Raw genomic sequence first — 27,202 nt, 5'->3', positions numbered from 1 at the left:
CCAGTGAACAGTGGTGTCCCTCAGGGGGCTGTGCTGGGGCCAGGTCTGTTCAATATTTTTATTGATGGCATGGGTGAGTCTATCATTAAATTTGCAGATGGGAGCATGTGTCAATCTGTTGGAAGGTAGGAGGACTCTTTAAAGAGACCTGGAATGGTTGGGTGGATGGACAGAGTCCAATAAGATGAAATTTAATAAGTCCAAGTGCTGACTCCAGCATTTTGGCCACAAAAGCCCTCTGCAGTGTTCCAGGCTGCGGATGGTGTGGCTGGACAGTGTCCAGGCAGAAAGGGACCTGGGGGTTCTGGTGACAGCAGGCTGAATATGAGCCAGCAGTGTGTCCAGGTGGCCAAGATGGCCAATGTCATCCTGGCCTGGATCAGGAATGGTGTGGTCAGCAGGAGCAGGCAGGTCATTCTTCCCCTGTGCTCAGCACTGGTGAGGCCACACCTTGAGTTCTGTGTCCAGTTCTGGGCCCCTCAGTTTAGGAAGGATGTTGAGATGCTGGAGCGTGTCCAGAGGAGGGCAGTGAGGCTTTTGAGGGGCTGTGTGAGGTGTGACTGAGGGAGCTGGGGTTGTTTAGCCTGGAGAAAAGGAGACTCAGAGGTGACCTTATGACTCTCTACAATTCCTGAAAGGTGTTTGTAGTCAGGTGGGGTTGGTCTCTTTCTTAAGGCAGCCACTGACAGAACAAGAGGACACAGTCTTTAGCTGTGCCAAGGGAAATTTAGGCTGGATATTAGGAAAATATTTTTACTGAAAGACTGATAAAGTACTGGAATCATCTGCCTGTGGAGGTGGTAGATTCACCATCCCTGGATGTGCTTAAAAAAAGATTGAGTGTGGCACTCGGTGCCGTGGTTTAGTTGAGGTGGTGTTAGGGCATGGGTTGGACTTAAATGATCTTAAAGGTTCCTTCCAACCTAGTGATTCTGTGATTCTGTGAGGGTGAAACCTGGGAAGCAGCTGATGATAGTTGAGCAACCTAATAATGAGTTATTCCAGTCCACTAACAGCTTTGCAGGATATAGAGCCAGAAGTTTGAATACACTGTGAATCCAAATTTGGCTGCCTAGGCAAAGAGAAAACGGGCTTAATGAAAAATGCAACTCTTGTTCCCTAGCTGTATTTCACTCTGGCAGTTCCCTAGTAAACTAAAAGTGCATTTGATGCAGTTGTGTTATCTTTGGGAGAGTAATTCATAACCTTACTGATACCTTGTTAAGTATTATTAGAAAAAGTGTGGGAGTGGGGGGTTCTGGAGTTCTCAAATTATTTTTAAGGACTCCCTTCACAGCCTGCTTCAAGTCACCTGCTATTAGTATGTTTACTACAAAAATATATTCTAAATATTTTAAGTGATGGAGTCTCTTTCTTTAAAATTGCGTGGAAGAATTTGGATTTAAATGTAAAAAATAAATTAGACTTTTTTATGGAAGTGCTGTGTGCAGTTAGGAGGGTTAAAAATTCTGTGAATCCTTTGTGAATAGCTTCTGTATCAGATTAAAAACTGTAACTGCAGGTTTTTTAATGTGTTGCATGGATGATTGCCCAGTGCCAGTGTCAGAGGTGTGCCTCTGAGTACCATTTAGGGCAGCAAGGGAGAGAGGGAGCACACAGAGATGATAGTTTCAAGGTGTAGAAGACAATAAATTTAAGCAAAACCAAGTATTTTTACTCTTGTTCTGTTCTCAGAAGCACTGTCATGCAGGCTGCCCAGAAACTCAACATTTGATCCTCATTCTTGATTCCTGATGCAGCATAGTTGTGCTGCTGTACTTTGTTGCCTTTGAAAATGGGGTGCAGCTGTTCAGTATCCAGTGTCAAAATAGTATATTGTTTCATCCTGCTTAATGGGCTTACTACAGGAAAGGAGGATTAGTGGCATCTGGAAGCAATATGCCTCTAGTTTTTAAACAGTTGGAAATTTCACCCTTCATTTTGTACATTAAATAGGGGAATTCAAATCCATCATTCTCTGTGAGCAGATTTATTCTGTAATTTGCTTGTATTCCTTTCTTCATGTGCATGTCAGATTTTTGTGGATTTATGTCTCCCTTTGTAATCTTTGATGGTAAGAGAGGCACATTGTCTGTGGGAGGCTGGTGGTGGGTAATGAAGACAAGCAGAAAAGAAAATTTTTGAAATAAAGGATTTTAGAGGAGTGAATCATACAGGAAAACTTTGAAAGGTAATTAATTAACCTCTACTTTGCACATAAATTAAAGTAAGCATATAATTCTTGAAATCACTTTAAAATGCTTCTCTTCTAATTCAGCGCTATTTTACTTAAATGCAAATTCTTGCTTAGAAGAGTGGGATCATTAAGATCAACCCTGCAATGTACATTAATCCATCTGATTTTTTTTTCCATGTTTTCTTTTTCTTCAGAATTCACTCTGGTACCTTTTATGCTTGGGAGCAGTGTCTATTCACAGAGAGAGCACAGTGTGGGCTAAAACTAGTCAGGGTTTGGCTATTTGGATGGGGAAGAGGAATCTGCAGGGGAGCCCATGCTCAGTGTCTTGGTATTTGGGAAGGTCAGAATATTTCCTGAATCCAAGGAGATTGCTGTGTAAAATCGCAGTTGGAGGCAGGCCAAAGTGTTGCTGCGGAATTTGTGATAAAAATCTTCCTGAGCAGCAGGAAACAACAGTCCAGCTCTAATACTCCACCCTTTACCTCTGCTCCTCCAACCCCATTAACTTCTAGGTGTGGAATTTTTCACATACACTTAATTTTGTAAGTTTTTTTTGTGAAATAGCACAAATTGCAGATAGCCTTCATTTTATTTGGCCCCCAGAGGAGTCTTTAAGAGGGGAGAGAAATGTAAGTCTTGGGCATCATTTTACCCACACAGTTTTGATGTGTGAGATAACATGCTTTGTTACAAATTAGCAGAAATTATGAGAAGACATCTTTAACTCCACAGAACAGGTATCTGGATGGGGATTTATTTCTCTTGCCCATGAGTGTTTGCATTCATCCAGTTCAACTTTTCTTGAACGTTTCTAAAATGAGCTACTTCTCCTAGATGAAACATGACCTGTAAGTTAATAATGTAGCAAGTGAACTATGTTCTGAATATGGTACTCAAGGTATTCAAAATAGTAAATGAAAAGAAGCAATTGTTGCAAGAGGAGTAATCTGAAGGACTGATGATTGATTTTTCTCTAAAGGCAAGGTTAAATAGCACAATACAGCATTGTGAAAGTTTCCTTTCTGATTTTGAGTGAATTTTGATGAAAATGACAAGCCAGCTCAGAATTTCCCATGGAAGTTCCGTGGCACAAAGCCAGGAAGTTGTGTTTTCAAAGTGCTTTAATATGGTTTAATATGGCTTTTGTGTGGTTTCTCTAGTAAGTATTTTGGATTTCGATGAGATTTTTTTTTCCATGAGGAGAGATTTTAGCTATGCAAACTACATTTGATGTTTCCATTTTCCAAGCTCAATTAAACAGCACTGTGTCATCACTCCCTTAAAATCTGAAACAGCAGATCAGGATCGGTATAGTGGTGGGGAAACAGCTGTATGTATATGTATTTGCATTTTAGGTATATGTGTTTATATATAACTTTCTAGAAACTGGATTATGGATTATTTTAGATCTCATATACAAGACCACAGAATGAATCATCTTCCAAATAAGAGACAAGGCATATTCTCTACAATTCTAGGTAGAACATTTGTTCTTAATGGTGCATTGTCATCCCAGATAGTCTGTGTAGCCCACATACATTGTCTGTGAACCTAATTTGTCCCAAATGTATCAAATGCATGCAAGTCCTCATAGACACAGGAAAGCTATTTAAAATAGTACTTTGACAACATTCTCCAGCATAAATGGGATTTTAAACTAACAACTATAAAATACCCAAGAACATGAGCACATCTGCTGGACGGTCACAATAGCTTGTAAGAAGGACCATGATCAATCTCAGTTGTGCTAAGTTTAGATAAAAAGCAGGTGTTTGCATCTGCTGAGAAGGGGGAGCTTTGAAATGAGTGTGATAGGAGCAAACTGTGTTACAGTATATGCTTAAAATAGTTGGTAGGTTCACATCTTATTAGGTATGTCTTTTTTGCTGCATATGCCTGAATAGTGTGTGGCATGAGACTGTGGATTTAAGCTTCTTGCCAGCCAGTCCAGAGTTTTGGAATACACAGTACCTATATTGCTCCTAACTAATCAGCATAGTTGGTGGAATAAAATGTATTCAGAATTTGATGATGGATCCTGTTGCTGAGGAAGTCACTGGCCATTCTTGCCACTGCCTAAATGGTAGTCACCAATGTCATCAATAGTATCCTGGTTGCCTTCAGAGGAAGACCAAAACAAAAAAAAAAAAGGAAACAAGCCAGAAAAACAGGTACAGATCACTGAAAATAGTGGAATTATTTCATGAGGCTTCGGTGTAGCCACTGGTGGGTGATCCCAGATATTCTGTGACATGTTTTTTACTAAGACGACTACAGCCATAAACATGCAGAGTTTTCCCTGGCAAAATACACAGAAGAACTTCCAAGTGTTAGACCCAGAATTTTTAAAAGAAATTTGGTGGTTGGTACATTATTTAAGAAGAGCAAGAGGTGCCAAGCTGGCCTAAATACGTGTCAGCCATTTGCTCTTCTGCCAAAGACAGTGTCAGAGCTAGGACCTTGGGAACTTAATTTAGCTCATAATAGAACCACTTTGATTTATAATTTAGTCTGAAAGTTCCTGCTTAGGGTCAGAGTAATAGCTGTGGTTATAATGGCTTCAGTTTTCCCAGAATAAACAAATATATGATAGTGATTTCCTCTAAATGTCATAACTTGACTAGTTGCTTTCAGTTCTTCTTCCTGCAGAATAAGAATTTTGCAATTCTATAGGCCAGTGTTTTTTTGAAGAATATGCTTTTATGAAGAATATGGTTGTATTAACCCACAGTTGCAAACAATTTTTGACAACAGAAGTGCTTCTGCAAAAAGTGTCTATATGTGCAGAACTTTTAAGCAGAATCAGTTCACTCAATGACATTTAAAAGAAAATGGGTATAGAGTACAATATAGAGTTGGGACTTGAGGTCAACTACTTTTGATGATGCAGAAGTTTGTCAAAACTCTGCAATCAGTAAGTCTATGGCTTCCTGCATCAAGAAGAAAATTTTCAAATAACTTTTAATATTTTTTTGCAGTCTAAGTTAAATTTAACTGTACAACATGGGCCTCAAATATGGTAGATGCCCCACTAGGGTCTGCAAAGCCCTGTGAAGAGTTGTCATTATTCATCACCAACTCTGGCAGTTTTGCCTCCAGCCACAGCCCTGAAGCCATGAGGCAGAAGCACTGAAAAACAGTTGGGCAAGTTGGAGGTCTGACCTGATCCAATGGATCTGGGACTTCCAGAAAGGAAGAAGAGCTGTTTTAGTTCATGTCAGATGTTCAAGGGATACCACCACCTTTTGGGGAATTTTTGATCTATGTGGAAATGACCTAGCATATTACCTTAAGAGCTGGGGCAGGGCATGTTTCCTAAAAGTCACAATAAAGACATTTTTGGCAATAAAAAGTATGTGGTGAGTCTTCTAATACATTTCAGCTTAGACTTTAGGAGGTCCTGTGCACATATATATCTCCGGTTCCAGCATTCCATTCAGAGAATCCTGTTGTTTCCGTGGATGCCTACATACATCCTAAGAGGTCACATGTAGCGCAATGCCCTGCTGACCAGGAAGTCCTTGTGTGTCTGTGCCAGGTGATTCAGTGCTTCACAAGGACTTCCTAGCTCTGGATCACTTGTTCAAGCAATGTCACAAGTTTTTAAGATCTGTGAGATCACCACATCAGGGCTGAAGTGTGCAAATGGATAGTTCTAAAACCAAAATGTTGAAAATCCCTAGGTTTGTATTCCTTCACAGAGTGAGTTTCCAGTGTTTTGTTGGGGTTTCTTTCCAGCTTGAGAAAAAGCAGTCTCTGCCTGTCCTAAGGAAACACCTTTCATTAAATATTCTTTCATTGTCCTAAACTTGAATTTTGGATTTCTGCTGCCATAATAGGAAGATTTCTTGGTCAGACATGCTGGAGGAACACATCTCCATTTCTGCTTTATAGTGATATATATGTGGGACATTTCTCAGTGTTAGAAAAGGCACTGAAAGTGGACTGACAGTGTACCCAAGTACTGCTGTTAGTGGTATTTGTTAGGTATTTTCAAGATGGTTGTCCTATTAACAAAGCTACTTGTAAAGTCTCATTCACACATTCCAGTGAATACAGACATGCTATGGAAAAACAAAAGCTATTCCCTTCTGGTTTTAGACATGATATTTAACTTGTAATAGCTCATGAAAAATAAATAAATAAAAATTAATCCTTTTCTGTCTAGTCTGCCCTAGTCTGTTACCTTGATGAGTGTTGCGGGCAAGAAAAGTTGAATTATCAGGAAAGGTAGCTAAATTTTGTTTTCAAAATTTTCTTCTTTTGTTAAACTTTCTGGTCTTCTAGCCTTCATTTTGACAAAGCTTTACAGTTGACATTTCAGTTGTTTGGCCATTACCAGAATGTCGTGAGGATTACTCACTTTCTAGCATTTGTCCACAGTTTCTTGCAATTTCACCTGAGAACACATGGCTTTGGGAACTTGGAGTTATTTTCCTCATTAATGAATTTTCAGCAATGGAGACAGTTTAATTCTCTGGCAGGATATGGCTTCACATCTCTATTTCTGTCTGACATATCTTCTCCAAATAACCTTTAGTTTACTTTCCTTAGACATTTTTGAATCTGTTGCTTCTCTTAAATGGAAAAGATTCTGAAATATTTGGACTCCATATCTTAGTATTTGTCTCTTGTGTAAATGTTAAATCAGTTTAGGCTCTATATTTGTCCATGAATCTAAGTCTTCCTAAAACTTCACCCACAGTTCTTCCTGCTTTGGAAAGCCATGCACAGAGCTTCTGACACTTATTTTACCACTTCCACACCTTCTTCTTTGTGTGATTGTCAGTGCCTAGACAAGTTGTTTACCACTTCTGTTCATTCTTTAATCTGCCACACAATGAGGTCATTTTTTTGTTCTTTCTTTCTGCTTAGCAGCTTCAGGTAGGATGCACAAGCACAGCGCCACAAGTGGGAATGGATAGAAGGGGACTGCGTTTTCAGAATCCATCATAATCTCAGTTAAAGATGGATGTCTTAGCTGGATGCTGGAGAACACTTCCTGTTTTGACACTGTATTATTGTGCAGAGCAGGAAAGTACATAGAAATACAGGTCTTACCCTTCAGTGCTTTGCCATCACAGTGTATATTTTCAAGTTCCCTTCATTTGCTATCCTTTCTTTGTGTGCAATTACGTGCCTGAAGGCTTGTGTCTAGTAGGTTTTACTAATTCATATTACTTACAATAGACTTCACATTTTTGCAAAATCTAGCATCTAAGCTGAGAAACTTCAGAAAACTAGTAGGCAGATGTCTCTTTTTTCTTTTGGGTTTTCAGTCAGTTGTGTGTTCTAGATGTGTATGTTCTTACAGCTCAGCTCAGTGGTTCTTTTCCTCTGTTTTCTCCTCTGGTGGAGTAGCATTAGTGACAGGACAGGAACATTATGAATTTTCTTTTTCCTTAAGTTTTGCAGTCAAGTCTGGGGATTGGTAGAAACAGAAAATCTGAACACCGTCCTCAGGAACATTATCTATGCCTACAACTACTATTTGATGGTGCATCCTAATGGTGTTCAGTTGAAAGGATGTTCCTCAAAGTAGTCAGAGTTGTCTTCTACAAGATAGCACCAAGGGCTTTGGGCTTGGGATACATATCCAGTATGGATGCTAGCTTTAGAACAGGCTGCAGGGAGCTGCAGAAAATGCAGGCCCATGGCCTCTCAGTCCTGCCTGAGAAGCTAGCCTGGGAATTCAAAGGAGGATTTCAAAACAATCCTCAGAGACAGAAAACAACTGCCAGGTGCTGTTTATCTGTCCTCTTGTTCTCCTTGCAGGAGAGAGTCAGGGGAGTTGTGTGCCCCTGACCAATGATGGTGATGTAGCCCTTTGTTAACCAATAAGAGTTCCTTTTCTGTACTTTCCACGTATCTGTCTATAAGACAGGCCTAAAGCAATAAACTAGGGAATTCTCGTGTTGTGACTCCCTTGAGAGTCCAGTGTCGTTCTTTAAAGCCGTTCCCAATCGGAACAACATCCAGTGCAAGAAATAAAAATGTGTGTTGTTCTAAACTGATAGGTTTTTGTTCTTTTTCTTCCCTCTAGCCTCGTCACGTGTTCAACATGCTGAAGAAGTATGTGCGTGCTGAGCAGAAAGACAGACAGCACACGCTCAAACACTTTGAACACGTCCGCATGGTAGATCCAAAGAAAGCTGCCCAAATCAGATCTCAGGTAATCCCCACTGATGCTTAATGAGGTCATGTTGGTTCAAAACTATTGTGAAATTTCTGTCAACCTATTTTTTATAAAATACCCAACTCCCTTCCGTGGACAATTTTAAATGCAATCAAAAATAATCTGTTTTCCATGAGAAGATTAAGGCAAAGTGATACAGTAATATGGGTATGATTTTTCTTCTGAGAAGAACTGAAAACAGGTTTTTTGTCTATCTGGACCATGAGTCAGTCGTGAGCATGTCCTGAGGAGACTTCCAGAGCAGTAATGCTGAGAGCCTTCGTTAGTGCTTTGGTAAATAATTCCTCTGGGAAAACATCAACAATCGATTTAACAGCAGCACATGGTTGTGCTTCTCTCAGCTGAGGTGGCAGAACCAGAAGTAGTGTAGCCATCTGACTTTGACCAACCTTTCTACAGTCATTGCAGAGGCACTTGTAATGTCTATAAATGTGATTACTGCAATGCACTTGAGTTTAATGTGTTCTTTTAAAATAGACACTGTAGTTCATGGCATGTAACTGCTGAATGTTACTGTAGTCCTCAATGCATATGTTTTGGAACATCTTTTATCTTGTCTTTATAAATCACAGAGGGCAAGTAAGCAGAAAGAAAACATCCAGAATTGAAGATGTAGCTGACTTTCAAAACAGCAATTAAAATTGGAGTCACAGTGGATAAGCTGTAAAAACAATGTACTGGAATCTGTGGAATCTGCTGCTGTTCCCTCTTGTAGCATTCAATGGCAGGCAGTGTTCCAGCCATCGTTTTTGAATTAACTGATATTACTAAAAGAAAAACCAAAACTATATACCTCCCTGGATGGCAGATAAGATTTTCAAACATCTGTTTCAGCCAAATGTGTACATTGAGATCATTCTGTCTTGAAATGGCTGGAGTGATTAATTCACACTTCTAAAAGTATCTGCAGTGTCTGTGGTCTTTGCCTTGGCTTAAGCATCTAACACTACTTTTATTTTCCAAGCCATTGGATTATTTAATAACAGAAATCAGTGAAATTTTGCAGAGCACAGGTTGTGTGGTAGCACTGGTGAAGAATTGAAACTGACATATAAATACAAGAAGTGCACTGTATTGCCTAATATGTCATTGTAGGAATGAGTATTGATACAGCATCTTTGTGTCTAGAACTGGTCAGATGGTTGGGGAAACGTGGCCTTAGAGTTCTATTTGTGAAATTTTTTTTTAGTGGAAAATGGAGAACAAAATATTTTGTTCAATAGCATAAATATTTGGATTTGAAGAAATCATACTGCTGCTTCATTAAAATTGCTGTCTGCAACTCATTTTACTTGTTAGGCCTAATTATCCTGTCAGACTTCTAACTCTTTTAAGATGCACCTAAATTTCTCCTTCTACTGAAGAAAGGTGATACTTGTGAAGAGTACCCTGGGGGAGCACATATCATGTGATGTCATAACTCAGCCTGTAACAATGTGAAGGCACTTGGGGCAGTAGAGCTGTAATCTCATGAGACCATGCAGTAACGCTTCTGGGTGGAAATAGTTTTTGTTTGCAGCTGAAAATGTTTACAATTTGCAAATGTTACCTTCTTTTTCTTTGGAGACCTGTTTGTTTTCTCAGTATTTGGATCAGGAAGTAAATAAATAAATAAAACCAAACACCTGAAACATTCTGATGCAGTAATCACTGTGCCTCACTTGGTTTACGCGTTATGTGAAAACTTAGGAGTATGGGCAAATGTAAATGTTGCTGAAAGAAGAATGAAGCTGTGGATTTCTGCCACAACAGCTGCTTACGTTCATGTTCTGTCTCACAGCAAATGTAAACCCCTACTTTAAATTACTGCATTTCCTTGGGATTTCAGGTGATTGCTATGGAATACCACTTAGAATGCTATTTTAAATTTAGGAGAGAGGTGAGTTTTGTAATGGGTTTGACAGTTTTGATACATAGAGAATATTGAAATATTGTACCTGCACACAATGAAAATGGTCTTGCTTCCTGTAATCTATGAAATTTGTGATAATGTCAAATTATCCAGAGTATTCCCCTCCACTGAATATTTTTGTTTCCGTAGGTTATGACACATCTACGTGTGATATATGAACGCATGAACCAGTCTCTCTCCTTCCTCTACAATGTGCCTGCTGTGGCAGAGGAGATCCAGGATGAAGTTGGTATGCAAACTACTAATGTAGAAAAAAAATGTACTTCTGTGATGAGAAACTACCACCAGAAGCAAAAATACATCATCTCACTTTTCCTATTGATATACTACCTTAGTTGAAAAATAGAAGAGTAAACCTGGAAGTGTTCTTAAATTTTGAATTAAATTATAATGAACCCTTGGAAGACAAATCCAATGTAATCCATTCAAGATGTGCTTCTGCTTGATACCTTGATCAGGTAGCAGCAGTCCCCTGTTTGCCTCTTCCCTGAGAGCTGTAATGGCAGATAGCTGTGGGGGAGAATGGCCTTTCCTTCCATCCAGATTCCTGCTTTTGGCTGTGGCATTTCTGGAGCATAGAGATCTCCAGTACAGCACTCAGACTCTGCTGTGTGCTGCTATTGCAGCAAGGCAACTGCACTCAGTTTTGGACATCACGTTGTTTATGTGTGTCTTTAAGAAAAATAACACATGGTTAAATGTAAAGGTAGATGATGGTTCCCAGAGATAGGACAATCATTTTTGGAGCAGCTTTTTTCACAAGTTGTAATACTCTGCCAAATGGCAGTTAATGTGTTAATGTTACTAATAACCAGCTTCATCTGACTAAATAAGTCATTGATTTCTTCAAAACACAAGGGAGAGAGGCATGCCACTGCAGTAAGGATTAGGATGCATTTAGGACACAGGGAGGGGATGGGCAGGGAGTAGTGGTGGATTCATTTGCCCAAAGTATGAGTTGTGATGGAGATGTGCTTCTGCCTGATAGGGCTGAAAATGAGATCAAGAAATTGTGGAAGGGATTGGGAGGCAGCCAAAAGATAACTGGTTAGTAATTGTCCTTAACCATGTGTTTCTGTGCACCACAATTATAAGTACAATCAACAGCCTCAAGTCTGTGGGTGTAGTCATTCAGGGAGGAACAACGTCTTATTGATAATTTGAAAGCATATGATTTCTGTAGAAACAAGATATCACTACTGTGAGGTCTTTGAGATGCTCAGTTAGTTTTCTTTTTGCACTGCTTTCATTCCCTTGGGGTTTTTGCTTCAAAATTCAGTTTCTTCTATTCTAATGTTAATGCTTGCTGCTGAGGACATTCTTGTAAATTTTGTTTTCCTTCTGAACTGAAGTTGAAGTACTGAAGTGGAACAAGAATTTCAGAATCTTTCAAATGACGTGAGACCAAAAGTCTGTTAACTGCTGAGTGGTTTACAAGAATCTGACTCTTAATCTCAAATGTAATACTAATTTTTAGGGGCAGAAAACAGCCTAAAATTAGTAAGGTGTTATTTCCTAATAAGCTGAGAGCAGCTAAGAAATCACAAAGAAAAGAAAATGTTTGTCACATTCCTTACCTTGATTTTTTTTTCTTTTTATGATTTAGGCTGTGCTAAAAAACTATAAAATCTATTCAAAGCATTGCAAAGTTTAAAGCAATTAAAGTTCTCATAATTGAGAGTTACTAAGCAGCACAAATTAAAGTGCTATCTTTTCTGGGTAAAATATCAGATCTAGATAAAATAATTTTCCATGGGGCAATGTCTTTCAGTATCAACATGCTTCTTGTTGATAATATTGTCTGTATTTTTGGTTTTACATGTTGGTTTTAATCAAAGTTTGTGGAGGTCATTCCCATCTTTTCAAGAAGATAGTATCCTTCTAGCTTTGAGCCTTCTTGCTCTGATCAGCCTGTTTCAAATTCTGTTCTGAAATTATTGAGTTTCTTAGTCTCTCTAGTCTTCCTAAACTCATGGAAAAGTACTTCTATTATAGCTGCAAAATTTGTGGAAAAGTAAACTAATAAAACTTCACTTTGTAGCATTCCCAAGAAATATTACAACTCTCATTAAAAAGACAAATGTTTGATTAAATACCTTTTATTGGAACCATTGACTTAGAAAGTCTGAGTCAGTAGAAAATTTGAAAAATAAATGAGGTAAGAACATCTCATACAGAGTGTCTGACTAATAAATTGCAGGTAAGGAGACACAGTTGAAAATAGTTTTAGTTCATTTTCTTTCTTCATTATAGTTTTAGTTTCTAGTTCCACTCTGCAGCAGAGTTCTTCATGAACAGTTTTTACCTTGAGGAATGGATAATCTTTGCTTTAGACAAGAGGACTCTGATAAAGGTAGTTTTTCCCTGAATCAAACAAGTAATTCCATAAGCAGCAATACAAATGAGATTTAGTTTGCTGTGAATTTGTACCATGGATTTAATTCCTCTTACATCTAATGTGGTGCTGTTTTTCACTCAGTTTTTCTCATTGCTAGAAATATTATGACCTATTTTTCCACAGTTGATCAGATAAATCACAGTCTAGCAGTTGGACATTTGAAGTTTTCTTAAAATATAGATTATGTTTGAAGTTTCTACCTTAAAAGGCAGACTTATAGCCATTGTTTAAATATGTGGAATCCAAAATATGAAGTTCAGGTTCTATGCTTAAAACAGGCTTTTATGCCTTTTAAGAGCAGCCTTTTCTAGCTATTTTCATAAGTCCAACAAAGATAAGGTAAAATTTAACAGAGTTGAAGTCCTTACCTGCAGGTGTCCATCACCAGCTTTAACAGTGGGTGTCATAGGAGCATATAGATAGTTGGAAGACCCACAGCACTCCAGAGGGTAGAAAATAGCACTTAATTTAAGTGAGGGCTTCCATCCTAAACATTTGACCAGTGTGTAATGTGCAAATGCCCATAAGGGTAATGTAGCAGCAAATTCCAGCTGTGTGAGGAAGGATATTGCTGGCTGTCTCTTGTTCATGTGGGGGCAGGGGGGAAGGAGCCAGTCTGAGAGTTGCAGAAAGAAGCCACATGACAGTGGTTGTTCTGAAAAAGCTGGGAAAGAATAAGCAGGTCATTTGGGTTGGAGACTGGCATTCTGGCTGCAAATGATTTCTCAAGGGGCAGTGATACAAATGTGCTAAAAAACAGGTCACCCTTGGCAATTGATGTAATTCTTGGTGATAAATGGAGTTTCTTGTAAGCAGGAGTATGCCCTGTGAATAGGAAAGCGGCACAAAAAAAAATCTGAGCAGATTATTTGCCTACCTAGAAATTTGTACTCACCTTTTCCCTCTGATAAATCTCATATACTACTTAATATGTATGGAAAACCAGAAAAAGCAATAGTAGGCTTTAAGAGAAATCAACAGTTCCTTTGAGCACATCCTGCTTTAAATCCTTATTTGATTAGATTGCTTATCCATGTATGTAAAAGGCAATTTATTGCAGAGAGTGGCACAGCAGGCGCAGCTTCTGAATCAGAAACTACGTCACAGCTTTGTGCATCAGTCACATGAGAAGGTAGTGATCTGAATTTTTAATTCTGTCTTTGCTACTTGTTTCCAAACTGATATCCTCAGCTTCAACTTTTCTAGCCCATCATTGAGGAAATATTAAGCACTGTAGTAATACTGCAGCAGTATTGTACCCAAGCTCAGAAGCATTCAGTTACGAGCAATAAGTAAAAAATATTATTTCATCTGTCCCTTGACAAATAAAATCAGGCTAGTCTTATTTTATTATTGTGTTCCACTCTGCCTGTCCTGTTCTTCTGCAGCATGTTCTGGATGCCATACCCACATTACTTGCCTAGAAGTGAAGGCAAACCCGGGCTGACCCCAAATCAGTGCCTGCTTTCGGATATATATAGTGTGCTGTGGGTCAGGTGCTATTTAAAGCATTTGTGTACTCCAACCTAGCATGACAAAATTTGAAACAAGAGACATTTGTCTCTTGACATTTGCCTTGCAACTTCCTTTGAAGACTTTTGTGTTTTTAGAAACAGGACAAGCTTCAGGATGTCTGATGACTTCCTTTCTTTTAACAGTTCCTCTTTAATCATCAGGCTCAATACCTGTCTGAGTGGAGGGCAAAGTTAGTGCTACCTCAGCTGGGTCTGGTCTTTCAGCATTTATTAGACTAATTTTTGATTCCTTGTAATGTTGACCTGTAGTCAATCCACAGCCTTGCTGCATTTCTTGTCATGAGTTGAATTAGGATACTGTTCCCAATCATTCTGTGTATCCTTTTCAAGAGGTTTAATGGTATTAATTTCTTGCTGTAGGCTGACAGTTCAAACCCACAACCAAAGTGGTCTGGGGACTGGTACTGCAAAATCAAAACATGCTCATGGAGGCTTGGCAAAAGCAGATTCTGTGTGTTGTCTTGTTTGGTGCCATTCCTTTTGTGATTGTTTTCTTCACCCTCTCTCTTAAAATGCTGTGTTTTGAATATGTAATTAGTAATGTCATTCAGACTGCAATGGGACTTCTCAGTGTCTTGTTTTTCTGTAACTCTTCCTTGTTGTTCTGTCTTAAAATTTAGCTGATGGGAAAAATTCAGCCTTCAAAAATGTTAAAGATGTCTAAGCAATACTTAGGATTTCTGAACCTTCATTTGGGTTGCCCTATCAAGGTATCAGAATAATAAAGGGAAGTTGACTTACATTGGCTGTGTCAAAAGCTTGTTTAAAGGTTTCAAAGAGTATTGTAATGGGATCATACAGAATGGTGCAGTTCCTATCTAGTAAGAACAGTAATTATGTTGTAACTCAATTTGGGTGTGTTAAATAGAAAATTCTTGAAATTGCTTATTGTTTGCAGAGGTGGTAGTTCTAAGCTGCTTAATAGGAACCAGTTCTAGCCTTCCTCTAAAACCAGAGGCAAAAATATTGGTAGCATCTGATTGATGCTATTATGTCATGCATCAGAGTGCTTATAATGCCTTAATATTTTTTTCTGGTAAAGTAAAACAGTTGAGGCATGGGCAAATGAATATGCACTGAGACAGACCATGTTCAGTGAACTGGCATAGAAAAAGAAAATGAATAGTCACCAGTGGTGCTTATTGTCAGGGCAGGTGGGTTTTGTACTAGTTGACGAACGTGCTTAATCCAGACAGTGTAAACAGAGTGAGTATTTGCAGTAGTTTCAAAAACCCATAACAGGGGAAAGTTGGACAATTCTTTTTCAGTTCTATACTTTCTGCCATCTGGAGATCAATGCAATTGTCATTTCTAAATTGCCCCAGGCACTTGGCTAGTACTTTGTAGGGGAGTGTTCAATTTTGGATGCAAGGAAACACCTTCTTTGCCACAGCAGAAGTATTGCATTTCCAGCCTCATCTCTTTAAAACCAGCACATTTTTGTCACATTTTTCTGTGACAGCAAGTGTTCCATTGAGATTTGTTGGATATCCACACCAGACAGAAATTTCTCAGTAAACTATAAACAGAGTTTGTGGAAGTAGGACAGTAGTATGTAGGTCTTACCAAAGGTTCTGTAAAACCTGCCTTCTAGTTTTAAAGAGCCTCTTCGGTGTGTCTGTGCTGTATCATACAAGCCCATGTTCCTGCCCTTGTGCTCTGCCCTTTGTGCTCATAAGTGTTATGCAATTGGAACAAGCAGTCAAAAGCAGCCTTCAGAGAATGTGTATTTGTACAGGTACGCTAAAGTGACTTCCAGCACAAACTATGCCTGTGCTTTCTCCCCATTATTGTTTTGACATATTTATGTATATCCAGTAACCTCAGCTTTTCAAAGAAAAAATTTAATTTTCTGCGAAGTGGTTATTTACCTTTAATATTGTACCTTGGAGGCCTGTGGCATTCAGTCAAAAAGCTGGTTTATTAGCATTAAAGTAAAATATATATTGTTGTATCAGTAGTTAAAAATAGCAGAGTCCTTCCACAAAAGCAAATGAATTCTGTGTTAAACTCTCCACAGCAACACTGAGATAGATTTTGCATGCTTAAATACTGACATATGGCCCAGGTGGAATGCCTGAGCAATTAAGACCTTTTCCACCCATGGACAATGGCTTTTAAAGCATTTCACAAATTCATATACATATATATACACACACACTCTTGAGCTTTTTTTTTTTTTCCCAAGTGTTTTTTTCTTTAATCTTCACAAGCCTATGGTCTTTACTAAGCTATCAGTTTTACCGCTTCGTTATCTCTGTAAAATATTCTTGCAATTACTTTAACACCCTAAATAATAAAATGCCATTTGTTGGAGCAAAGTGATGTATGATGTTTATGTAGGGAATCAGCCAATGTCACAGAAGCACAGAATGGCTGAGGTTGGAAGAACCTCTGGAGGATGGAGGACATCTGCTCCGTTCCCTCTACAAAAGCAAGGCCACCCAGAGCCAATTGCCAGTGTTTGGTCACCCTCACAATGAAAGAGCTTTTTTATGTTTATGTTTGAGAGACTCAGCCCTATCTGCTAATAAAAGATGTCCTTTGCTTCAGGGTAGGAGAGAAGGAAAAAAATCCTGGAAATAGATCCAAGAATTTATTCTTCTAAGCATTTCTTATTATTTGTCAAGATTATTTAACTGTCATAGAAAATTAGACAGAGAATTGTAGATGATTAAAAATAGATATAAATGCACGTCACAGATGCTGGTGTTCTGAATTGCTTTCATTAGCAATGTACTATATCCTCCCCATCTTTTGTAGCTAAATGGGCTATTGTGTTCTGTCATGGGCACTGATGTTCTCCAGAAAAGATATGAATCCTAATTTTTGTGTGCACAAGCCCTCTTTCCATCTCATAAATACTGTGAACATGACTTCAGTCAGTAAAAGAGCCAGCTTCCTCCAGGGCTCACAGATATTGGGAAAAGGATAAATGGCTTCAGGTGACTTTGGATTGAGGTAGCTTCTCTTAAGGAAAATATATGAGACTTCTTGTTTTCCAGTTCAGAAATTTAATCAGAATAAAGACTTTATAGAAGTGACTAAGTTTATTAAGAGAACATTTTCCTCTGGGTTGAATAATGCTATTCTGTTTCACTTGCACCTTTAAAAAAATCTGGTCTCATGATCCAGATGTTAGAACTGAAAAGTGATAATAATCATGGACCTGTAAATTATAAAGAAAGTAATTTTATCATTTTCTGAGCATCTGCTATTTCAGTGAGTATTTAAATCTTTCACTCTAAGTAATTCACCTATTTGCAGGAGAGGTTTAAAGGTGTTGCCTTGATTTTCTTCTTCAGGAGCTGATGGTGAGAGCACTCTGCCACACATTGCTAGATCATTCTTGAAAGAAGGAGGGATTATTCTGTGACCTTTTCCATTACTTGAGCCTGAAGTATTTTTTTCATAGTCACTTTTCTCTTAGAATAGAAAGTTGCCATCCCCACTACGGATCTCACAGGGAGTTCATGATCATGAGACCACTCTGGGCTCACAGTGGCAATAGGCTGAGACAGTGTACACTTAAAAACTTCTTTTGAAACACCTCTGCAAGAGTCCACAGTCTACAGTCACCTTGTGCACAATGGGAAAAAATGCATTAAACTTTGAATAATTGTCCAATTATTGGTTGTATGGCTTCCTAGTTTTTTATTTGATTGGATACACAGATTTGATCAGGATTTTCTTCTAAATCACCAGTCATTTTCGAGTGTCATGAAGACAACAGACTGGGAAATTCTGTCTTGGAGAGCTTTGTTTCTGCAAGTAGTGGAGTTACAATTATATGAGAATGTTATATTTAGAGGATTACGTGTATTATTTTAAATCACTATACTGGATATATTTAATTTTAAAAAGCATTATACATCAGGATTACCTTGTAGCTACAGATTTGCTCATAAACATCTAGTTGAATTGATTTCCTGTTCTTTTGTATCTTCAGTGAAAAGTTGAAAGCCAAGCACTCCGTTTTGAGATGATGCAAATGAAACATATGGTGATACCAAAATGTCTTTTAAAGTCTGCTTTTAGTCTTAGGAAGCAGAATGGCTTCTCAGCCTTTCTCATTAGTATTTCTTAATAATTGCTTCTAGCTTTATGCTTTAAGTAACTCATATGATAGTTCATCACGTGCCAAATTTAAGATGTCTTTTTTTTTTTTTTTTTTTTTTTTTTTTTTGATAACCAAAATCTGAAAACATCTTCCAGGTATTCAGCTTTCAGATATGATCTGAGAGCAGGTGACTTTTCAAATGCATAGCTCCAGTCAGAGGACAGGGTCTGGCTTGGCAAAATGTTGCTTGCTTACAGAAATCTCATTGTACTGAGCTATTTGGAAATTTTTTTTTTTTATAGACTGAATATATGTGTATTTTTTTTCATAAAGACATCATCTTATTTCAAGTTCATGATGTCAATACCCATGAGCACTGAAGCAGCCCAAAATTGTGGGATCATAGACACTCCAACATCTGCTTATTTGTGCTGTTGAATGATGGATTTTTTTTTTTCCCCAGTTAATATGTTTTGGAAACACAGTTGTCATTCTGTATGATTCACCCTAAGATCAGATTCCTAGCAGGAGGTCTTCAATTGTGAAAGAAACAAAGGAATCATCTTAATTCTTACCTGCTGGCAAATTGCAAGTCTACAGTGACAACCAGTTACAGACCGTCTACACAAGCTAATATATATATATATATATTACAGAGCTAGTGTGTCAGTCTCTGGAATTGTTATCCAGAAGAATTTAAACACTGAAGTCTGAACTGCATCACTGTGGGCAGGTATCCTGAGTGGGTTGGCGAAATAAGCTTTTATGCCAATGGTGTAATAAATTTTGTTTGGAGCATAGCTTGCTTTCCAGAAGTGCAGAGGGAAAATTCACAGGTGTTTATTACAGTCAGGAGTATCTGTGGTGTTCTTCCTTGGCAAATTGTTACTATTGGGATAAAAAAGGAAAAAATTACAGGGGATATGTGATTTTACAGAATGGCTGAGTTGATGGAGAAGTTGCAATAATGTCCTGTAATTACCATGCACATGGGATTACAAATGAAGTGATGTTTCTTCAGTGCAACTTTCTCCTATACTCAAATCCACTGAAAAATGCATTTTTCTGAATGCCTGGGCAGGGTTCTAGTTCTTGCTCTGTTCTGCATCCTTCTTTTAGATCATGTGTATGAAAAATAGCCCAAAAGGCATCAGAACTGACCACATCTCACTTCATAGATGTATTTGGTAAATTTAATAAATGCATCTCTTTAGATTACTCTGACAACCTAGGATATATCTGGCCTATCAAGTACTGAATCTGTAGTTAATAAATAGGCAAAATACTTATTATCTGGAGCAGGAACTGCAGAATTCAGTTTTGGTAAATTAGAATTTAAATTTTGAAATACTCTCTTTTGACCAAGGGTATCAGCTTATAACTTCTTTCAGGTGTTAGAAAGTGGTAGTTTTAGGCTGTACAGCAGTTTTAAATCGTAGTGCGTATTGTAAGGTTGACAATTAAATATAATTATTTTTATCAGTAAATAAGACCAACAAACAATTTTTAAATAAAATAAATAATTATTCTCAGAAAATAAGACAATAAAATTCTGTAGCAATATTTCATATACGTGGTTTTTTTTGCAGAGAAGTTTCACTTATAAATCTTACAGGGTACTTAAGAGGGAAAGGTACTTGGCTTTTTCTACTTCATACAAGCCTGAGCAGGAATAATGATTGTTGATTCATCCAGCAGTAATATCAGTGACGATTGTCTGGGCTGTTTATTTGTTTTAATTTAGACTCTTCAGCCTATTTTAAAGCACTTAATGATGTGTTAATTTGGAATTAAATGTGGAGCTAAATTTAAACTTGGAATTTGTCACAGTGCTTTCTGTGCATCAGGATGATGATATATAATATATGTTCTGGATTATGGTATAATTTCAATTCAATTTTTCCCCATGTTTTTTTTAATATTATCTTGTCTACTTTCATATTAGGTTGTTTCCATGTCTTACTTGGAGAGGAACTGCCTAATTTAACCAAATTGAATGAGGAGGGGATGAGAGGAAGGGAAAGAGACAACAGAAATTTACAAAAAGGCATGTTGAGAAAGGGAAGAACAGGGTCTTTCATTTCCATTAAATAACTCTCAGATGATACAAGCTTCGATACTCTCTGCTTTGAAGTGAGGAGGAAATGCAGTTATTAATTAGATGAATGGCTGTTAAATCCAAAACAATTATAAATGTGCACTTAGCTATAGCCATATGTTGAGATTTAATTTGAATTAATAGCTAGTTTTGGTAGTTGTTAGATAACTATGGGTCTGTAGTAATTAAAGTGTTCTGTCACTGAAGTTAAAGAATATCATACCTGCCTTCTAGGAAAATTAGACAAAATTTTACATCATGAGTTTCATAGCAGGCTGATGAAGTGGTGTGAAAATTGTCATGAACCATGCTCAGAGTGCTCAGTAACTGCATGGCCACATACAGAACTAAATTTGCATTGAAGTCCATCCCTAATGAAAAAGATGCTGAGGTCGTTTTGAAATCAATCATTGGTAATAAGTATTTTCCTGAATTGGATTACCCAAGCTTTAAAGACTCTTCTGTACCAGAAAACCTGTGGTTTACCCACACAAGGAAAGTAGCTCTGTGTATTAGTTAAAGATCTTTGGGAGTTTTAATGGCTTAAGACAAAAGTCTGCAAGGTAGATTTAACTGAAACACTATTCCATTTACCAGCTGACAGGAGGAAACTCACTTGGGTTGTTTTTATGATACAATTCAGGAAACAGCAAAATCCACATGTGCTGAAATAGAAGGAGCAAGAAATGTGAGAGAAATGAAAGCGCTAAAGTTGTGATTTTTAAAAATATTTAGAAGAGGCATGTTCTTTTTAGCATGGTTCTAATTATTGCATCTATTCTCAAGTTCAAATGTGTATTTTTTCTAAAGTTAGGTTCTTAGCCATCAAGATGTTGTTTAAGGCTATGGGATGCTTATTCTATTACTAACTTCTAGAAAAAATCTTTTAGGTCAATTGTTTCATGATACCTTAAATGTTCACTTTCTGAGAATTTGAAAAGGGCAAACTCTTCTCAACTTACTGAACAATGTTTTCACAACACATAAGAAATTTCTTAAATGTGGAAGGTTTTGGCTGCTACTTGCTCTTACCTAGTGGTGATATCTCTGAAGGACAGAAAATAAATACTATGAAATTCTTTTTTCCATGGTTCCACTGCTCTTTCTGTCTCCCTTTAGTCCTGAGGGAGAGATACATTGCACTGAAAAAATTTCCAGACAAAAAGACCTGTGGCATAATTTCGCAGGCTGACAAGGAGGTGAGAGGAAAGCCTAGACCTGATGTTGTGGTCATATTTCTCTGTCAGTATGGATCTGAGCACTGAAGGTTGGGCTCATTTCCAGTATTTCACAGGAATGATCTACCATATCACTCCTCTTTCATCATTTTCAAAACATACAGGCAACAAAGTCACTCCTCCACCCTCCAGCAGGCAGTTCACTTTCAAGAACATTCTCATCAGAGTCCCTCTAAATTATATTTGGCTTGTAGTGTACAAATTAATTAGTTCAGCACTGAATACCACAGAATTGTGTTTTATAGCTTGATAATGTTATAATTATGACTTATGGCGGTATGTAACATCATGATCATGCAGTGTTTGATTCAGCAAAGCATCTTAAAATAACAAAATACTTGAAATTCAGCGGAGCTTCACTCCTTGTGGTAAGGCTCAGGAGATCTTATTTTCTTATTTACCAATATGGGAATTTTGATTTATAGAGGCAAGATTCATGCATATGACAAGGTTGAGACACTCAAAGTTAGTTAAAACCTGACTGCATTACATCAGTGCCACTGCTTTGGAAGATAACAAGACATATTGAATTAGCCCATAAAGTAGGTGTAGAACTGAAAGCTGCAGCTAGACATGTTACCAGGTGCAGTGTAATAAATGATTGTGTTTGTGTTCTTAGTGAATCCTAATTGTGACATACAGCATGTGCATGATTTAAACTACCTTCAGACTGGATTAAGGCAATATGTGTGCCAGTGCAAATGAAGCTGTTGCTGTGACTCAATTGCTCTGTAATTTCTACTGTTAATAAGAACAGAGAGGTCACTGACAATTTTTAGTTTTGTAATTTCGAAAGCACATGGTCAAAAGCAAGTAACTTTGGGAAAAACATGTTCAGTTCAGACTGAATGGTCATTGATGCTAAGTGAGGCAATATGACTCTGCATTTGTACAAGTTTATTTGAGATGGTTCCAAGCCTATCTTTGTTGGATCAAGTATATGTTCTACCATGTAGATGGCATTTTACAAAGGAAGTTTGATGTTAAGCCAAAATTATGGCATATAATTTGGTAGTATTTTAACTAGTCCTAATTGGAGTTATTTTGGGTGCACTTCATTTCTAATCTGGTTTAAGAAATTGTTTTCTAGAACTCCACAATTACAATTGCCAATTTTAAAGCTGCTTTTCAAGTGCTTTTCAAATTCAATGGTCTTGGCACATAATAGTGATTGCAGAGATTTTCATCTAGTAGATGATCTCCTTGAAAACACAACAAACAAATATTATAATTATTTTTGGAAATTTTAAACAATGAACTATGAACCAAATAAAAATTACGGTCTGAAAGAGAGCTAATGGGTTGTTGGCACTCCAGGACAGCAAGAGAAGCTGTTCCATATGAAATTCTTGTCATTATAGCTGTGCCAGTTTTAAGGGCTGGGGAGTATGTCCCCAAGTTCAACATTGGAAACAATGTTGTGTGACAGTAAAAGTAGATAAGGTTTTAGCATAACATGGGTTTTGCCACTGAAAGACTCCATCAACTTTGTTGAGATTTGTCATCTTTTCTAGAACAGTGCTATTTGCAAAGATTTGCAAATAGAACAGTTGTTTTGGGGTATTGCAGGCAAATAGCTTCTAACAACTCAGTACCTACCAGAAGATTTTGTATTTTTGTAGTAAGTTTCTTCAGCTCTTTCTTTGTTTTTGGCTCCATTTCCCTCTTTGTGGTATAAGAGAATAATCTTGAAAGGAGCTTGGAGTGGTATTACGCTTTCATTCAGTTCCCCAAACATATTTCACTTCAATTTTTCTAGATGCTGTTGTTGAGGAGTATTGACGCATGAGGAAATGACTGCAGTGAGTCCAAGAATGAGTGAAACTTGCTTAGGTGTTAGAAGAAGTCCAAGAAGCATGTTATTAAAATACCAGAAGTGAACCTGTCTCTCATCCTGTGAAGGAAAGAGTTTAGGTGCCTCAAGGAGAAGTTTGAGTGTCTGGAGGAGAAGCAGCAATTCTGTGCCCTCACACCAAATCCAGAGCTGGTGGGAGGTCTGAAGTCCCAACTGAGTGTGGTCTTTTCCCAAGGTCATGGCTGCTTTTGTGCACATGCTCTCAGAGGGACAGAAAGATTTGTCATCCTCCTTATTTTTCTCAATGGCAAGGCTTAGCAGAATGCTACAAGGAGATAATAAGCCAAGCAAAACCCATCTATTATAGAAAGATTCTCAGAGATTTTTTGTCCTGTTGGTTTGATGTGAGATGAAATTTGGAGAGGCAACCTAGGATCTCTCTATTTTCAGCACCTAATGATATTTACAATACAAATAAAACCCCTGGTACAGTCTTGAATGCACATCCTAGCCTCTTGCTGTGTCTGTACTCCCTGCCTATTTAGGGATCTGTCTTTTGCACGGTGGGGGAATTGAGCAGGCAGCTGCAGATGGAGGGAGTACTGTGTTGATGAATAGATGTGTGGCTTTCCATTAGCGTAACTGATGGTTCAAGTAGCCATCAATACTTGGAACAAAATCAGCCCTGAAAAATTGATCTTGGACTTTACCAGTAGTATCAATAAGTGGAAATCCTAAGGCAAACTTTTTTTAGCAGTTCAATGATTGAAGCAATTGTTTGTGAATCATTTACTCAGTGCAGATACAGCTGCCATAGTGTGATGGATTCCAGCAGTTTCTACGCCAGGCACTTCCAATTTCTCACTGTCATTCAATGTCTGATTCTTCCTGTCAGATGGGCTTGACTCATGTGGCTATTGTTTCCCTGCTTGTAAGATGGATGTGATCATAATCTGCTGGTTGTAATATCTATCTGCCTCACTTGAGCTGTTGTGCAGGTCAGTTCCTCTTCATGCCACATGCCACAGCTGAGTGGAAAACAATGGAGCTGGCAACAGTGTGCTCCTACTTGAGTAGTCTTGAGAGAGACTTTGTGTGTGATCACTCCCAGCCCTCAGAAATTTGGATATAATGATGGTATTATGATGGGAGTTTGGAGCCTCTCTCTGTCAGCCTGGCAGGCCCATCTATGCCTGCACCATGGCCTCTCCTGAGTGCTTTGCCAGTCCTGGTGCTGCTCCTCCACTGCCAGAGCTCAGGTCTTTCCTTCCCCTCCGTGCACCATTTGTTCCTTTCCAGGGGCAGGAGCTGTCTGAGTGAGCTGGCAGCAGAGTATGGACAGGAATTGTACAGGATAGGCACTGCCCAGGGCAGAGGAGTGACTGGGGCACAGCTTCTCCGGCACCATCCCCTGCCACTGCTGCCTGAGCTCCAGGTCTCTGCAGATGCCCCACACCATCCTCTGGGGATGGGGAGGACAGCAGGAACAAGGTGAGCTGTGTCCCAAAACCACTCCAATGCCCAGGTTTTGAAAGGTCTGTGGTCACAAAGATTTTCAGTACTGTAACACTCTCTCACGTCGTCCATCAGTACATGGTATTAATGTTCTCAGCTGCTGTCATCTGTGGCTCCCTGAAAGGCACATGGACACCAGACTCTTCCCTCAGGCCACTAAAATCCAGCTCTTATTTGTAAAGTCTCTTCATCCCTATCTAATGAAAATTAACATGTCATGTGATAGTGTCTGCTTAGAATATCAAGGTGCTTCACCTATCTCTCTTTGATAAAAGAAGGTAGTTTAATTTGAAAAAGGGTTTGGAGACAAAAACAGATTTAACATCTATGCTGAAGATTTAGTAGGTGTCATAAAATAGTACTGTTTTCAGTAAAGTGAACATGAAAAGAAAAACAATTCAGTGTGTCTGTCATAGGCTTTCTTTACTGACCTATTAAGTCATTATAATGGGCAAATTAAATTACAGAATTAAATTTTGTATTCACATTAGTCTTACCATCTGCTCAAGTAATTACTGTTTAAAATTTATCTTAAAACATTACTTTACAAGATTCAGAACCCATGTTTGCCCCAGAGCTAAGGTTGCAACATTTTATTTATTTTTGATGTTCTGAATTTAGTTATGGAAATAGAGTGGCAGAGATATTCACTGGCTATCTCAAAGTGGCCTTTGAAAGATGTATTACAGTGCAGAACCTTACTGCATCATCATTGATAGAGGCACTGAAACAGTGGCACTTGTAATGCTTGTAAGGTGGTAAGAATCCTTACTGAGGGTGTTGCATGTTTACATTGTACCTCTGTGTTATGAAGCTTCATGGTGTAAAGCTGGGAGAAACATAACATTCAAAAGATTTTGCTGAGGTGTCTAATGCTGTGGTGTGTATAGAAAATTAGATGCCCTTCATCACTGATATTACTAGGAAATGAGTGAGTCCCTATGGAGTGACATAAAGGGTTTAGCAGCAGTGGTGATTCATGTCCCTGACTTGCTGCATGGTAGAGATGTGGGTGTGAAGTGTGAGATGTGTGGGTGGGACAGTCCAGGAGGTCCTTAATGAAGTGCAAAGAAGACAGTCTTAATAAAAGGTGTTATATCATCAGCTGCCATGTGTGTTCTCCTGTGCTCACTTGCACTCTATTACAGTGTCCTGTTATGAACTATTTAGTTCTGTGGCACCTGCTTACTATTGGTGCCTTATTCGTAGTTATTGGTCAAAATTGCAGTTGCTTACTTGAATGTGCTCTTGTGCAGCCAGTTCCCTCAAAATACTTGTAAATAGTATGTTTTTCTACAAAAACAGATGTCAGTGAAGCAGGGGTGCTCAAGAATGGAATCGTAGAATAGTTTTGGTTGGAAGGGAGCTTTAAAGGTCATCTAGTCCAGCCTCCTCTGCAATGAGCAAGGACATCTTCAACTGGATTAGCTTGGTCAGAGCTCTGTCCAGCCTGGCCATGAATGCCAGGTGCAGGGCATCTACCACCACCCTCATTGTAAAAGATTCTTCTTATATCTTACATAAATTTACTCTCCTTCAGTTTAAAACCATCACCCAATGTCCTATCACAAAAGGCCCTGATGTCAAGTTTGTCCATTCTTATAGGCCCCATCTAAGTATTGAAAGGCCACAGTAAGGTCTTCTAGGACCTTTCTCTTCTCTGGGCTGAACAGCCCCAGGTGTCTCAGCCTGTCTTCATAGCAGAGGTACTTCAGCATTCTGATCAACTCTGTGGCCCTCTGGACTCACTCCAACAAGTCCATGTCTTCTCTGCACTGAGAGCAGAGGAACTTTGATGTGAGAAGGGAATAGGAATAATGAAGCACACACAACATCTGAGCTTATTTTTAACACTAAGTTGAACAGTCTGTCTTATACACCTGATGGAACTGAAAAGTGCTTTGATTGTTCTCACCTTGCTTCAATAAAAAAACTCCACAGCATAGATAACAGAATGTAGCTTTAGGGGCTGGTGTCTTGTAAAATAATTTGCCTGCTACTACTACTACTAGTAGATGTCTGCTACTGCTTTTTAACAAAGAACTTCTTCAGCATTATGATGAAGTTATATATGTTTAAAAAATCAAATGTTTCTTCAGATTTGATGTGTTATAGTAAACCAAATTTAATACAGTGACTTCTGTGGAGATTTAGGATTTAAGAGTTATGAGCTTTGACAGCAAGCATTTAAGAGGAAGGAGAAATTGCAAAGACATTCCTTCCTGTGGATCTCTCACCAGTTCATTTACAGCAGC

The 27,202-nt window shown here is 38.4% G+C and overlaps 1 protein-coding gene across 9 annotated transcripts in view; it reads left to right on the top strand.

Annotated features, from left to right (window-relative positions):
* Positions 1-27,202, top strand: part of APP (amyloid beta precursor protein) — a 233,010-nt gene that overhangs the window by 169,199 nt on the left and 36,609 nt on the right. For all 9 annotated transcript variants that reach the window (XM_086883391.1, XM_086883392.1, XM_086883389.1 and 6 more), the window contains 2 exons: positions 8,244-8,372; positions 10,438-10,537. In XM_086883391.1, coding sequence (XP_086739517.1) covers positions 8,244-8,372; positions 10,438-10,537 — 229 coding nt within the window. The remainder of the gene's footprint in view (positions 1-8,243; positions 8,373-10,437; positions 10,538-27,202) is intronic.

This window comes from Cyanistes caeruleus, chromosome 3, assembly GCF_971803275.1.
Source record: "Cyanistes caeruleus chromosome 3, bCyaCae1.hap1.1, whole genome shotgun sequence".
Classification (NCBI taxonomy): Eukaryota; Metazoa; Chordata; class Aves; order Passeriformes; family Paridae; genus Cyanistes; species Cyanistes caeruleus.
Note: the sequence above shows the minus strand (reverse complement) of the source record. Positions and strands in the feature narration are given on the sequence as shown.